Source organism: Engystomops pustulosus, chromosome 5 (assembly GCF_040894005.1).
Source record: "Engystomops pustulosus chromosome 5, aEngPut4.maternal, whole genome shotgun sequence".
Taxonomy (NCBI): domain Eukaryota; kingdom Metazoa; phylum Chordata; class Amphibia; order Anura; family Leptodactylidae; genus Engystomops; species Engystomops pustulosus.
In genome coordinates, this window is record NC_092415.1 from 87,422,278 (window position 1) to 87,438,951 (window position 16,674).

At 40.4% G+C, this 16,674-nt stretch overlaps 1 protein-coding gene across 1 annotated transcript in view; it reads right to left on the minus strand.

Moving 5' to 3' along the window:
• Positions 1-1,009: 1,009 nt before the first annotated feature.
• ELOVL2 (ELOVL fatty acid elongase 2) overlaps positions 1,010-16,674 on the minus strand; it is a 77,113-nt gene continuing 61,448 nt past the window's right edge. The window contains exons 4-8 of the mRNA XM_072152592.1: positions 6,648-6,725; positions 4,225-4,396; positions 3,424-3,548; positions 2,538-2,672; positions 1,010-1,468 (exon numbers count right to left, since the gene is read on the minus strand). Coding sequence (XP_072008693.1) covers positions 1,343-1,468; positions 2,538-2,672; positions 3,424-3,548; positions 4,225-4,396; positions 6,648-6,725 — 636 coding nt within the window. The 3' untranslated portion in view covers positions 1,010-1,342. The remainder of the gene's footprint in view (positions 1,469-2,537; positions 2,673-3,423; positions 3,549-4,224; positions 4,397-6,647; positions 6,726-16,674) is intronic.

Genomic DNA, 16,674 nt, shown 5'->3' on the forward strand with positions numbered 1-16,674 from the left:
ACTTTAGAACAAACAACGCTTGTATTTCAACATCAATAATTTCTTGTGGTTATACAAATTTCTGATGTTGACAGAAAAAAAAGATATGTTGGCATAAAGATAGCATAAATCTAGTGGTATTATAGACTGCATGCACATTCTGTTAGCTACTTTGACCAGTGGTCTGCGTCAAGTCTTTTAAAATTTCCAATATAATTCCCTGGAAACTAGTATTGTGGAAAACCAATACAAAGTCTTGGACAGGTTCCCATAGAGCCTTATATGCCTTAAAAAAAAGGTTGCTCTGTTTAACTAAGTTGATCGATGTTCACAAGTGGAGAAAATGAAATGTAACCAGGCAGAGAATCCAGCGAGTCGGACTGGGCGTATACTCTTGTCTGAGTCTAGCAATTGCCTCCTCAGCATGTCATCGGTTCCTCCTCTTTCCACTCCTTTTTCCGATGTCTCGCCGAATTCTCACACATGCCCTTTGAGCGGTCCGCCACCTCACTTCGCATGCGGAAGGGGAAAGCCGCGCATGTGCATGAAAGCGAGACGGCCAAGTGAGATATTGGAAAGAGGAACCGCTGACATGCTGAGGAAGGGGCTGCTGGACCCATATTCCCAGTCAGACTTGCTGGATTCTCTGCCTGGTTACCATATATCTTTCTACTTGATACAGTGCCGTGCGCTGTATATTCCTATGGAGAGGGATGCTCCTCTCCGAAGCGCCGATGTATGCCCGCCGTACTATGGTACGGCGGGCATACATCGTGTGCATGTAGTCCAAGACTGCATTCACGCATTCTTTTGACTTGCTTTCAGAAAAACGTGTGGAGCTTGTTCTCGATCACAAGTGTTTCCATATAAATGCTTATGTGATTGGGCCAAGCATCTTCCCATAGCCCTTTAACTGCATTACAAACACACAATTCAAAGATGCCCTGTTTCACCTTGAAGGTGATTAAAATTTGAGCCATTTCCATTTTATAGCCCTAGTTCTTCTTTGTTGGAAATTATATAGGACAAGTTTTGTTTTCACAGAATTTAATCTTTAGTAAATAGAAAGTCCTACATTAAATTAAAAATTGTTAAAAGTGTAAAAGAATGTCATTGGGATGTTATAAGGCATTTCCTGGACTACAATTATACTTTCCATTTGCAATATTATGACACTTGGACTAAAGCCTTTTTAATGTCATAATTGTTTTTATATTTCTATATATCAAAAGTTTATGATAATTTTGGATAGTGATTATTCTTTAAAAAAATGCTTTTAACGGAAACTGTTTTCCCAGTTGTTACGAGGACGCCAAGACGCATGTTTAAATATCACTTCAAACTGAGGCGCCTTCTTCATGTTCTAGTTGTGTTTTTTGTGCACGCCACCGTTGCTTGCATTCACTAAGTCTTTGTGAAATCCATTCTTCAGTTCTAGGCTGGATGTACTTCCATTGGTATTCAATTTTGAAGATTTTGCTTTGTAAGTCTAAAAAGGAGCATATAAAGTACATGGGTGAGATCAATAGTGTGCAAATAAAACTATACTCTTTCTGCATACAAAAACTGTACACATGGTGTTCTTTTGAATTTGAGCATTGAGTTTTTTCCCCCATCTTGATTGGCTTTCTATAAAGAACTTAATAATCTATAATTCATACTGATATTGATGTCCTCTCAATGTCGGGGTTAATAACATCCTACTTCAAATGTGCTTCCTTGCATAATTAGTTCACAGTATAGTAGATCAACGAAAAATGTTACTTTTTTTTTTTTTTTTTTTTTTAGACTCTTCCTACACCTAGTTCAAGATGGAGATGTGATGTGCCATAAAATGTGAAATGATTCCAAAATTTACACCATGATTTAAATTCACTAATTGAGCTAAACGATTAACATATAACATAAAGTCTTAAGATGTACAAACACTTAAGAAAAAGAATTTATGATTTGAAACCTACAATTAATAATTTTAGAAAACTATGATAGAAGACTATCGGCAAAAATGCCATCTCCACATAGTCCTTGCCGTTGATCAGACCTTCACCAGCACTTCAAGGCGAAAGTACTAACCTCTGAACCTCATTTCCATTTTCATGATGAATGCCCCCCCCCCAGTGGATATGAATCCAGAATAACTATTTGAACTATTGCTAAACCTGCCTTTTCAAGGACACACTGCTGAATCCTATAGTAAGCTATTGTCTCAATACCTTAATATTTAAAACATCCAGAACAAATACTCTAAGGCCCCTGCAACCGAATGTTGTTTTATTAGAAAAAGCCTTCAACTGATCTGTTGTTTGCTTCCCGAGAATGCAGATGTGTGCAAGTAAGTTAAATATAGGACTGAGGTCATGCACTTTTGTTTCAGGTTTGCTTCTTTACAGATGTATCTTTCCATAATTTGTTGTTCATGGTTACATATAACAGAATAATATAAAGCACTGTGCATACCTGACACCCAAAAGAAAGGGATCAAACTTTGGTAAACGATAATCCAAAACAGTACATTTTAATACACCACAAATGGCCTTAAGGCTAGTGTGTAAACTCACCTTTAGGTAGAAGTTGACAAATAATATGACCAATGTAGTCATGTATGAGGACTGAAATATAAGACAGCCAAAAGGAAACCCACAGGGCTTAACCACGGCACTCAGTGTGTGTGAAATAGTGAGCAGGAACTGGATCTGGAACAGTAAAAGGACAATTATTTGTGATCACGAGCTTCATCTGAAATAGTGAAAAGTGTTTATAGGTTTTGCCTGCTGCCCACTGAGGTAAAGGTGAGTTGGCTATCCGCTGCCTAATGTTTGGGAATATTTCACTATTCTATAAGAAATCAGCAGACATCACTGACTTTTCTATCAAACAATTTTTAAAGGGATTGTGTGCCCAATATTAATTTACTCCAAATAACAATGTATGAGTTTTTTTTTGTGAATTGTACAGTAGGATGGGGTTTTGTGGTTAGTCCTCTAAATGTCTCCAGCAAGTGCACCTGCACAATGGCCGTATTTAAATGGTTGAGACAACTTCTGGTTGAAATTTGGGTTTGCTCATCCCTAATTGTAGATTTTGTTTTCTCTACAATATTATGTCTAGGATTATGGGGGCTGAGAACTTGCTTGAGCTTTACTAAAATCATACACTGATATATTTTACCGTAGCCTATTGAACATGGGCAGCAATGCTCTAGAACCTACTCTGAAAGTTTTCTCAGTAGATGTCACAAAATTTTTACACATATATGCACAATCGGTATTGGAGGCAATGATGGTGCTTCATATAGATTTACTATGCAGGGAATTTTTCTGTAAACCTAATGCAAGGTGAAGATAACTATAACTGCAAGAAAAACACAAGCATAGACCAAGAATAAACTAAATGCCATTCTACAGAGAGGTGATAGTGTCCTGAAATATAATTGGCATCGCTTACCAGCTGCGCCTGAGTGAGGTACTTCTTCCACCAGAGGTATCTGTGCATGGATGGAATAACTGAGAGGCCGTAGTATGAGTACATAAGGACATGAATGAAGCTGTTGAGTGTAGGTCCAAAGAAACCTGTAAAAGTGGTTATGAAAATAAACTAATAGAAAATGATATTCAAGAGAAAATTGCTGTTTACTAAGCATAGTATAAATCCATACACAGTGCCTAGGCTCCATGTCTATTAGGACATTAGGAGTGTAAATTATCCCCTACCCTGGGACCACCATAAACACAAGAGCAGGGTTCCTGTTCTGCCGCTCAATTATATTCTATGGGAGTGACGGGCATCGTTGAGTGCTGTGCTCAGCTCTCTGGAGCAGAATTCACTGTCTGAGTGCCATTAGTGAGAACGGGGCTTGTGTTCATGGGGGTCCCAGCAGTTGTCCCATCTTGTTATCTTAGTATAAATACCCATTACAGAGTTTACTCAGCAATGCTGCTTGCCTTTTTCCTGCTCCCCACACTGTTTAGATGTCTCAGCTGTTCTCAGCCAAACTACTGCAACAGCTTTGTTCTGAATACTTGGGGAGATTTACTAATGTTATCTAAAAGTTATATTGTGCAACAGACTTCGTTCAGCAACAGGTACTGTGATACAGTAAATCTGGAGAAATCTATTAGAGGGCTTAGTCACATGTGGGACAACTTTATGCAAGACTTTGACTTTTATTGTTTTACATGCATGTCTTAAGTCTGTAAGACCGTTATGTACATGAAGCTCTAAGTTTAATGCTTAGGAGTAGCTTACTCTGACCACAAGGAATCCAGTTCATGACACACCACCATATATTGAACATTGTGGCATGGTGATACACATGGAGGAATGTGATTTGGCTGTTCTTTTTCCGTAAAACAAAGAAAATTGTGTCCATGAATTCAATTGCTTTGGAAAAATAGTACCACCACAAAACTTTGGCCACCTGTATAATGTAAAAATAAATAAAAGAATGTTACAGCTATGTGCACATGAAATAAAAAGCAACCCCTCTTCTCCCTAATGAATGATGCCCATGATTGTTATTCTTCCCTCATGTAACATTGTGACTGGTCCACATCTTGTTCAGAACCGGCGTTACTGCCTGTCTCTGTATCAGTTATTATAGTGATACTACACTGCGATGAAAAAATAAAGGGAACACTCAAATAACACATCCTAGATCCGAATGAATTAAATATTCTTATTGAATTCTTTATTCTGTACAAAGGTGAGTATGCGGACAACAGGTCTCCATTCGTTAATAAATTTGGAGTCACACACAAAATAAAAGTTGAAATACATACTACAGGCTGATCCAACTTTGATCTAATGTCTTTATTAAAACAACTCAAAATGAGGCTCAGTAGTGTGTGGCCTCCACGTGCCTGTATGACCTTCCTACACCGCCTCGCCATGCTTTTGATGAGGTTGCAGATGGTCTCCTGAGGGATCTCCTCCCAGACCTGGGCTAAAGCATCTGCCAACTCCTGGACAGTCTGGTGCAACATGACGTTGGTGAATGAAGATGAGACATGATGTCCCAGATGTGTTCAATAGGATCCATGTCTGGGTAATGAGCAGGCCAGTCCATAGCTTCAATGCCTGCATCTTGCAGGAACTGCTGCACACTTCAGCCCCATGAGGTCTAGCATTGTCCTGCATTAGGAGTCTCACAAAGGGTTTTAGGATCTCCTCTCGGTACCTAACGGCAGTCTGGTTACCTCTGGCAAGCTTTAAAACACACCATTAATGACCCACTTTACAACTGGTCATGCTGAAGGAGGTTGCAGGCAGCAGACCGCTCTCCATGGCGTCTTCAGACTCTTTCACATGTGCTTAGTGAGAATCTGCTTTCATCTGTGAAGAGCACAGGGCGCCAGTAGAAAATTTGCCAATCCTGGTGTTCTCTGTTAAATGCCAAGCGTCCGCAATCCCCACCTGTGGATGTCAGGCCTCGTACCATCCTCATGGAGTCTGTTTCTAACCTTTTGTGCAGACACATGCACATTTGTGGCCTGCTGGAGGTCTTTTTGCAGGGCTCTGTGCAAGGAGGAAGAGGTAGCAATCCTGCTGCTGAATTGTTGCTCTCCTACGGCTGCCTCCATGTCTCCTGGTGTACTGGCCTGTTTCCTGGTAGCACCTCCACCCTCTGGACACTGGGCGGACAGAATCGGCAAACCTTCTGGCCACAGCTCGCATTGATGTTTCCTTCTGGATGAGCTGCACTATCTGAGCCACTTGTGTAGGTTGTAGAGTCCATCTCATGCTACCAAGAGTGTGAACGCATCACCACCATACAAATTGTCCAAAACACAGGCCAGAAAGTAGTGATACTGAGAAGTAGTCTGCAGACCCAACCTGTAGAACCACTCTTTGAGTATGTAATAGCCACTGAAACTGATTGTCAATCTGTGTACCTTCCTATGTGGACAGTTTGATTTTACAGAAGTTTGATTTACTTGGTATTTTGTTGTTTAAGTGTTCCCTTTATTTTTTTACCCCCTTGGTACTTAATTTCTGCTGGTGTGCCGCATTGGAGATTTTTGGACATAAAACCTAAGAGTCTTGCATGACATTACACACACTGTCATCTCTTGTCACCTGAGGGACTAACTTTTCATGTTTGACATGCCCCAATCTAAACATCACTGCCTGATGGAGACAGCCAAGACAGTAACTCCCAGGAAGTGGGAATCCGAGACCCACCCTTCCATCACTGAATGGTTGGCTAAAATAGCCCTCACTCAGTGTATGGAGGAGCTCATCACCTGCAGATTGCTCTCTGTATGAACCAATCTGGCTCCTTTTGGAAGATGTTCCTAGTCTCGCCAATGTATGTTGCATTACAAGAATTATGGCCTTATTAAAACATTTTATCTGGACTATTTCCCTCCCTCGCCAGCCAGCCGGACCCTTTCCCTTTCTTCTTTTCAGCCATCCAGTTGTCCCCTACCTTTTCACTTCCTTCTGGTTGGAACCTTTTGAATGTGTCAGCTGACCCAAATGTTATGTTGTTTGTCATACGGATATATGTTCACTATGTGCGCAAACTGATACTATCATCATTTCCTAACTGCACACTCTGTCCCTATTGTGATACTGTGACTATGTTCTTTCTATACCTTTTGTATTGTTTGCTTTTAATACATTGAAAAACAATAAAACCTAAACAGACAAAAAAAGGCACGTCTTACCCTGACATCTGCTTCACCTGCACTGTCCAGGTTCTGGCATTGTAAGTTATAAGCACCTTCCCACGTTGAGAGAATAAGCTGTAAAAGAAAGTTCCTTTTCAATACCAAAAACAGATCTCAAGATGTATTTAAAGGAAAACCATTTGATTTGATGCCTTATGAACCAAACATACCTTGACAATGCTGTAGCTACACTTATGCAGAAACATATGTTGTTTAATCCCTAAGCTGAGTGGTTTTGCAGAAAAAAGCTATAATAAAATTGCCTTGCTTCTCCTCTTACATTAAGTATGCAATGCTTCAGAGAATGATGTAATCACAGGCAGATTGATTGCAGGTTGATTGATAGGGCAGCACGTTGGCTTAGTGGTTAGCATGACAGCCTTGCAGCGCCGGGGACCTGGGTTCAACATCTGCAAAGAGTTTGTATGTTCACTCCGTGTTTGCGTGGGTTTCCTCTGGGTCCTCCGTTTTCCTCCCAGACTTATAAATAAATAAATAAAAATATGGTAGGTTGATTAGATTGTGAGCCCCATTGGTGACAGGGACCGATTTGGCAAGCTCTGTGCAGCGCTACGTAATCTGTGTGCGCTATGTAAATAACGGAATTATTATTATTTATGAACGGCAGGCTGAATGCAATCCAGCTTCCTAAGGTCCTGAATGTCATAATTGTTTTTTTTAGCAAAACCAAACAGGGATTAAACAGGATATGTTTCTGTATCAGTATAGCTACAGCATTCTCAAGGTATGTGTGGTTGAAAATGCATCAAATCAAAAGGTAGATTTCCTTTAAGAAGATCATAGAGCTCATGATGCATGTTTCTACCACATCATATTACATATACAATATAGAAATGTTAAGTCTATGTACATTTTTTTGCATAAATTTAAGTAACCAGTTTTCTACCCATGTTACATTTCAAGCCAAATCTTACTTTTCTAGGCCCACTTGAAGTTAGTCTCACAGTGAGGAGAACTTCCAGTGAATTACAAGTTTACATCTATTAAATCTTTCCTGGCAGCTTTTGTTTCCCTGAATATACAACTCCTTAGGGGGAAGAGCTGGCACATTGGGGGAGATTTATGAAAGTGTTGGTGAATAGTCATTTTGTTGGCCAAATAACTAATGCTGGGTGGTGTATCTGGAGTAGTTTAGAATTGTGGAGACGTACTTTAGACCAGCTATTATTGGATCTTTTTACCAACTGCATTTTCTTCACAGACAAAGCCATGCTCCTTTCGCCTGGACAAAGTCAGAAAACTGCCCGAAAATTGTCTAAAATAAATAAATGCAGCACAAGCAATTTCAGATGCAAATTAATTCAGAATTCAAGTTGATAAATCCCCACCACTGATGAGCTACAGAATGGTGGTGGAGATTTGCACTTATGACAGTTTTCTCTCTTTAAAGGACATTTACCACCAGGATGAAGGATTGTAAACCAAGCACACTGACATACTGTTGTCAGTTTGTTGCAACAATTGTTGCCTCTGCTGAAATTATATTTTTTGTGACTTTTTCCAACCCACTCCACTTTTCACTTTTAACTTACTCCAGATTTATAATGTGAATAAATATGTAGTAGACAGATTTATAAAGTGCAGATTTTTAAAAAGGTACACCTCCACTCAGGAACAAATTGCAAAAAATTTTCAACTAAAAAAATCAAATATCGACTGCAGTCATTAATACCTCATGCACCACATTTTCAAGTTGTCCGATCCAGAACGACAAATCGGATAAGCAAAACACATCTAAAGAGTTCATAAGTCGTTGTAAAAAAACTGGAGTAAAATCCTGCTTAATGATAAATATGCTCTGGTGTCTCTAATATGGATTGAATAATAAATTACCGTATATACTCTAGTATAAGACGACCCGAGTATAAGCCGAGACCCCTAATTTTACCACCAAAAACTGGGAAAAACTATTGACTCGAGTATAAGCCGAGGGTGGGAAATGCATTGGTGCCAGCCAGCGCCCCCCAGTAGTATACAGCCAGCCAGCTCCTATGTAGTATACAACCAGCCAGCCCCCCCAGCACTTAAAAAGTGCTCAGCACGGCTCGTCTTCTTTCTTCTGACTTTAACAGCCGGCATAGACGCGACCATGTCTTCTTCCAGCAGGCGCATACTATGATGCGGCTGCTGCTGACGTCATAGTATGCGTCGGCCGGAAGATAACATGGCCCCGCCCATGCTGGCTGGTTTAAGTTACAGAAGAAAGAAGAGGAGCTGCGCAGACATTGGGGACATCGGGGAGTCACGTGGCGCATTGGGCCGCCGGAGGGTGAGTATATAAATTAATTTTTTTAATAGACTCGTGTATAAGCCGGGGTGAGTTTTTTCAACACATTTTTTGTGCTGAAAAACTCGGCTTATACACAAGTATATACAGTGTTTTATAGCTTCTGTAGAGTACTAAGAAACAAATGGACACGGCAATGGCCTGAAAAAAATCTCAGTGTGTTGGACATGGAAACTGCAGCATTTAAAATACACTTGAAACTAAAACTAAAGCAGCTTAGTAACCTTCTCACCGGTTACTGTTAAATTTAGCATTTTAAGCAAAGGCCTAAGCAAACAAAGGGGCTGAAGTGCCCTATACAATGGTAGCCTAAGATTACAGACTTTGCCATTGAGATCTCACATGGGTTATTTGTAAGGTCATTTCCTTAAAATACTGGAAAACAGATACATGAACCTACAACATGTGTATCCCAACATAGCTATGGCTTGCAATGTATTTGTGCTTTTGCTTTTTATTCATTCAAAGACTGTAAGCAAACTGTAAAAAGATCTGATAAGTGATGCAAAGTAAATAAAAACAAACTGTCTTACTAACCTCAAAATCGGACAATAATAATCTACAAGCAGGGGTAACCTGACATTCACCCCCAGTTTGAACTGTTTGGTATACATCTTCAACGATTTTAATATAAGCCACTTACATGGATGTGACTGTTTTCTCAGACCAGGGGTACTGAATGAACTGCAAAACTTCAGAACTTCCTGTGACCTAAATGTTTATTCCCAATGTTTGCCACTAGAGGGAACCCTTGAATAAATGGTGAATATTTATCTCTGCTCCATACAAAAAACCATTACCACAGTATAGTAAAACAAAGGCAATAGTATAGCCAATAATATGGAAAGCAATCAAGTTTCTGCTTTGTCAAAAGGCTTTAGGAAAAATGTGAGGTGGAATTTAATTGGTTGCTATAGGCAACTGTATATTTTTTCCTTCATTACTTGCAAAGATAAACTTCAAACTGAAGTTTGAAAATCGGTAAAATTCAGAAACTGTGGACCAGAAGCATGCATTGAAGCTTTTTTTTTTTTTCCCGAAAATTTCTGTCATTAATTTTTAATAGAAGAACACAATGATAAAAACCAATGGATTAATTTTTTAACCATATAACAGAAATATTGTTACTCTGTATGTCCACAATCAGGAGAACTCGTTTATGTAAATGAAAGTTAATTTAAATGTAAAAAGGTGCCAAGCTTTACAATAAATTATTTATACATTTGCTAACCTACCGACATTACAATGAAAAACTTTCCAAAGTATGTTGAAAAGAAACGCCATGAGGGTCAGCTACATAACTCTTCTACGTCAAAACGAAATTGTTCTTATACCTTAGAAGATCATTGTGGTCTTCCTATGTATGAATGAGCAGCAATCCATTTTATCTGCCTCTTTACAGTTGTATTTTAGCATTCAAATGAGAGAAAATTCTAGGTTCAAGTTTATTAAGTGGTGAAAGGGGCATTTTTCTTAATATTATATATTAGTGTTTTATATTTGTACAATTTATTTAAGCAAAGTGCTGCTTTAGTATCGCTCAGCATAATGGGGGGTCTGTTCTTCCCTTTGTTATGGGGCCTTTCTACCTAACATAAAACATATTCTGAATGCAGGCAACAAAAATAGTAGTTCTTCTCTAGTTGAAAAGGAAAAAGCCGGTTCCTGAGCTGAATGTAGCTGGCATTTCTCCTTGTATTCATGGGTTGTCGACCTTTGGCACACATAGCATTGCTCGTAGAAACCGCCAGACTTTTAATCCAGCGGGACGGCACTTGTTCATGCTCTGCATGTTAGCTCCGAGGGTTGTGTGTGAGAAGAATTCAGCTGATACTCCTAAGCTAAGATGCAGCAAACTATCTTCATGAAATTCTCTAGAAAGCTTCAAACCCTATTACACATAATCTGCATCTAATACAATATAGTAAAACTTCCCCAGAACATACCTCCAGCACTGGAGTACTACTACCAGCATGCACCAGGGCATATCCTAATTTTGAATTCTACACAGGACAGACATAAGCATGGACCAGTCTATTCACATGCTATAGACATTTGGATTCAGAAAGCGATCTCCTTTTCAGAAAGTACATCCAGCTGTAAATGTTCCTGCATCAACCTTTGAGGGCTATGTTCTTGCTGGCAATGTCCAAAATTTATTACATTTTGGCGTAGTGTGAAATTTTAAGGTAGTTTGAACTTACAAATGTAAATGTAAGAGATTGTTGTCCATTCTGTTAAAAAGTAGAACATGTCCTAGCCTAAAACATTTCGCAGATGTGTGTGCAATAGAAGTCAATGGATCAGTGAAAAAAAATAAACAGACGGCATAAAGTTGTTACTAGAATATACTCCGGAGGGCCGTGAAGCTCTCTTCTAAAGTCTTCCTTGCTGCCAAATGTCTGCAACTAGTCCAAAAAAGGGGAGACACAGATTATGTCCGATTCACAATCGTTTCTAGACGTCCATTATTAGAAGATGGGATTTGAAACAATGATGGACATTTACCATAACATGTTGGGGCACATTTACTAAGAGCTTTGCGACACATTTCTGACAAACTTTGCACATTCTCTTAGGTGAAAACTGCTTGCACAGGTATTTAAGAAGTGTCAGCGCCACTGTTGTGTTGCACGTGACCCTTTTGTGGAGTAGCTGCGCTGGCTTCCATGCGACACAAATTAGGGGGCGTTCTGGCTCTCAGTCTGACTGAGCATCGTATTTCACATGCATATTGTGTCACACGCCCTATGTTAAAGGTGCACCTCAAAAAAGTTGTTGAACTCTGTCGGGTTAGTGCAGCGAAGATTTCTGGTGCGCGTTCTTAACCCCTTAAGGACGGAGGGTTTTCCGGCTCTTTTCGCGCTCTCCAACTTCAAAAATCCATAACTTTTTCATTTTTCCGTGTACAGACCTGTGTGAGGGCTTATTTTGTGCGTAACAAATTTTACTTTCCCGTAATGTTATTTATTTTAACATGCTGTGTACTGCGAAGCTGAAAAAAAATTCAAAATGTGGAAAAATTGAAAAAAAACCGCACGTGCGTCACGTTCTTGTGGGCTCAGTTTTTACGACTTTCACTCTTCGCTCCAAATAACACACCTACTTTATTCTTTGGTTCGGTGCGATCGCGGTGATACCAAATTTATATAGGTTTTATTGTGTTTTAATACATTTTCAAAAATTAAACGAATGTGTACAAAAAAGAAAAAAATTTTTTTGCCATCTTCTGACGCTAATAACTTTTTCATACTTTGGCGCACAGAGATGTGTGAGGGGTCATTTTTTGCGAAATGAGGCGAAGTTTTCATTGCTACCAATTTGAGGTCTGTGCGACATTTTGATCATTTTTTATTTCATTTTTTATGTTATGTAAAAAGGTGTAAAAGTCGCATTTCGGACATTTGGGCGCCATTTCCCGCCTCGGAGGTCACCGCCGGCCGTAACCGTTTTAATATTTTGATAGATCGGGCATTTTGGGACGCGGCGATACCTAATATGTCTGTGATTTTTACTGTTTATTATGTTTTATATCCGTTCTAGGGAAAGGGGGGTGATTTGAACTTTTAATATTTTATTAATTTTTTTTATTTTTTAAACTTTTTTTTTAATTTTTTTTTTCACTATCTTTTAGACCACCTAGGGTACATTAACCCTAGATGGTCAGATCGCTGCTACCATATACTGCAATACTTCTGTATTGCAATATATGGCATTTTTGCAGCACATTCATTACAATGAGCCACTGGCTCATTGTAACGAATCTGCAGCTGCCAGATAGCCTCGTGTCAAAAGAAGACACGAGGCTACCATGGCAACCGATCGCCGCCCCCCGATGACGTTCGGGGGCGTGGCGATCGGAAAAAAGATGGCGGCGCCCGCGCGCCGCCGTCTTTTAAACGCCGCCGGCGACTTTGCCGGCGGCGTTGAAGGGGTTAATAGCCGCGATCGGTGCAAGCACCGACCGCGGTTATTAGCGGTGGGGGTTTTGTGCAATATGCAAAAACCCCCACCTTTGTATGAAGAGGACTCAGCCCGTGAGCCCTCTTCATACATCCCTTATACCTCTGCGCCGTAGAGCTACGGCGCAGAGCGTTAAGGGGTTAATGAATATGTCGCACCCAGCATTATACACGGAACAAGCACTTTTCGTGAAGTTTCCGTCTTTCTAAGTAAATGTGCCCTGTTGTTTTGATATGTAGAGATCTGTGACTCTAATTACTAATTAGGATAAATTTTACAGCTATATACTCCAAGTTCTTTAAAGAGAATCTACCATAAAAATCAAGCATAATAAAATAGGGACGTTGAGTCATAGATCCGAGCACTGTGACTGTGGTAATCTTCTTATAATTACTATCCTTGGCCTCCTTCCTTCTAAAATCAACTTTCTAAATTATTCTAATTAGATTATAGGGCTCCTGGGCTTGTTATCAGAACAGAAATTTCACTGTCTCCCCCGTCCCCTCTGCTCCCTCAGCAGTTCCCCCTTCTTCCTGATCAGATGTCACAACAGCAGAAGTGCTCCTGCACAGTGTAACCGCCTGTGAAACCAGCATGGTGAGCCCTTCATGCTCATTAGCATCATTGTAAAAGTTGATATTAGAAAGTAATCCATGGGTAACGAATATAAAAAGATTACCACAGTCATAGTGTATGGATCTATAAGTAAGTTTACCTGGTTTTTCATGCTTGATTTCTTTTAAAATCTCTTCAAAATGCTGATGAATTTAATGAACAATTTTTAGGTTTAGTCATGTATACCAGATTACTGGTATGCACTTAAACACGACAGGACTGCAATCCCAATCCCGATTTACAGACCTGTGTCCGATTTCGATGCAGCCCTTTCACTTGGTAAACATCACCATCACATGATCCACTTGTGATTTTTTTTCTAATCTCTATAGTATATATCATTTTCATTTATTATTGGTATAAAATGGGCTCTACACAAAAGTGATTTTGAAGATGAAACCCCGCTTTTCGTTCTTTTAGTAGAGCGAAGAAACACTTCTAGATTCATCCTCTCTGAGGAGCTTTACAGTTTTTGGGAGGAAACAAACCCTTTAGGCTGATAAAAGATTTATAAAGGAATGCACTGTCGATATCCTTGTATCTTATACAATGGCATCAGTCTCCATAGCTCCTTCCTTCCTGCGAGAAATCCGTTATCACATCTCATATTCTCCTTGATGACTTGCATTGTCCTTGAAAGTGACCATTTGTACGATAGAAATCACTGAGGTAGAGTAAATGAATGCTACCCATGGCAGTTCGCCCAGCTCTTATACCTTTGTGACTAGTTGGCGTTTGCAGTGCTAAGATGACTGCCAGCATGGCACTGAACTTACAGTGAGATGGACCATGTACTCCGCTAAGCAAATAATGGCAGGACCATTTATTTTCAAACACACGGAAGGTGAACTGGGGTTCTGGAGATCTGCTGAAGGTTAATCATTGAACTGTTATATAATTTATTGAAAATGGTCACCATTTAAAATGGCAAAAGCAGAGGGAACGATATTATGTTTAAGGAAGTTCAACAGCTTTTTTCGATAAATTATAAAATAGAAGAACTGAAGTTACAAGTGTCAAAAGAGGACTGTTAGGTAGTTGTCCCATATATAGGGGTACTCACATATGAACTCCTGGACATTTCAGCGGCAGTCGAATGGTTTCATTTATAGAAATTATCTTCACACAGGTACATTTTTAAACAACATGCAGTAGAAAAAATGTATAAATATATGGCAGATGAATTAAATCAAATGTTTATGCCCAGATGAGAATACAGGCAGTCCCCGGGTTACGTACAAGATAGGGTCTGGAGGTTTGTTCTTAAGTTGAATTTGTATGTAAGTCGAAACTGTATATTTTATAATTGTAGTTCCAGACAAATTTTTTTCTTGCCCCAGTGACAATTGGAGTTTCAAAATTTTTTGCTGTAATTGGACCAAGGATTATCAATAAGGCTTCATTACAGACACCTTACAGCTGATTATTGCAGACTGGGACTATAATAAAGCATCCAGAGAGCTTCACCAGAGGTCACAGGGGGCAGAGGGGTCCGTCTGTAACTATGGGTCGTCTGTAAGTCGGGTGTCCTTAAGTAGGGGACCGCCTGTAACTCTATAAGCCTAATAAGAAGGGGAAGAAGTCTAGGGTGTTGCTTTAAAGGGAGTTTTCCAACAACTCACCCTCTATGCCACTTCTAGATGGAGCCCCTCACCATGCTCCACCATGGATGGTCTGTTTCACAAGAAATAAAGTTTTAAAGTTTAAGAAAATGAGACAGTTTGCCTTGACTTTTCTCCCACTCTAGCATACCTCCTCACTTCACTCAGTGCTGCCCTGATTTATATGATCTCTTCTGCACATGCTTCTCCTGTAACAATACAGCTGTGGGAGCGCCATATCAATTCACTAAATGGCGTCATATCACTTCACTAAATTCACGTCACTTATTGGCCGGCGCATATCTAGGGATCATGTGTCAGGAAGTAAAATATTATAATTTATCATCCATGTGCTGTGACAGTACTTAGCAGCTCATGAGCAGTAGTTATATGGATAAGCCTTATGTATGCTCTGGCCAGTTAGTAACATACAGTATATGGATTACTCAGAGATATAGCTGCTAGGTTAGCTGCGGTAGATGACGTGACCATGTGACTCCTGTGTAACTGCAACTCTAGAGTTTACAGCTACACTGAAAACCTGGAGATCCGGGGTAGTGGCTGGTGAGACAAGGTATAGATTGAAGTAATGAAGAAGCAGGCTGTGCAAGGAGGGGTGTGGGGTGCAGTGTGCATGGATGCAATGTGGAGGTGCGGGCAGTGTGTGACATGGATGTAATGTGGGTGGTGGTGGGGGGGAATGGTGTACATGAAATGGATGTAATGTGAGGGTGTGCACTGTGTGTGGCATGGATGGAATGTAGGAGTGCAGTTTGACATGAATGTAATGTGGGGGTGCTGGCTTTGTTTGATGTAATGTAGGGGTGTCTGATGTCATCATACGTCACCTGTGGCAGAGCTCTGCAGAAGGCACCAAGGCTGAGAGGAACAAGGTAAGTATGTTTTTTATTGGCTACTGGGGCAGCGCTGTGGCTACTGTAGGGAACGAACTGGAACCAAGCAATCTAGTGGAGGCAGCTCTATGACTAGTGTGGGCAAGCACTGGCTAGTGGGGGCAACATTGTGACTACTATAGGCTGGGGGCAGCAATGTGGCTTCTAGGGCCAGGGGAAGCAGAGTGACAACTGGGGCAAGAACTGTGACAACAAGGGCCTGGGGGCAGCATTGTGACTACTGGATGCAAGCACTGGCTACTGGGGGCAGCACTGTGAATTTTGGCTACCTGAAAGGCATAACTGTGATCTCTAGGAGAACAACGGAAAGCTCAAGTGCAGCGATGTGCCTCCCATCATCCCCAGTCTCTAAATGTATTCAGAGATACAGCAGCGATTTCACTACAGCACACCCCTGTGCAGCCTCTGCCTGTGGCCTGTTTAAGCGTTACACAGAACACAGCCAGGATCTGCAGAAGCTCCCGCTTTGGTTGTGATGTCACTGCTGCGCCTCTGTATACAGAGACTAGGGGTGATGAGAGACATAACACTGGACCGGAGCGCCAAAGGGGATGTAAGTACAACTGCTTGTTTTGTTTTGACGCCATAGACTCCTTCTGGATCCAGTGCTATTCTCTTATAGT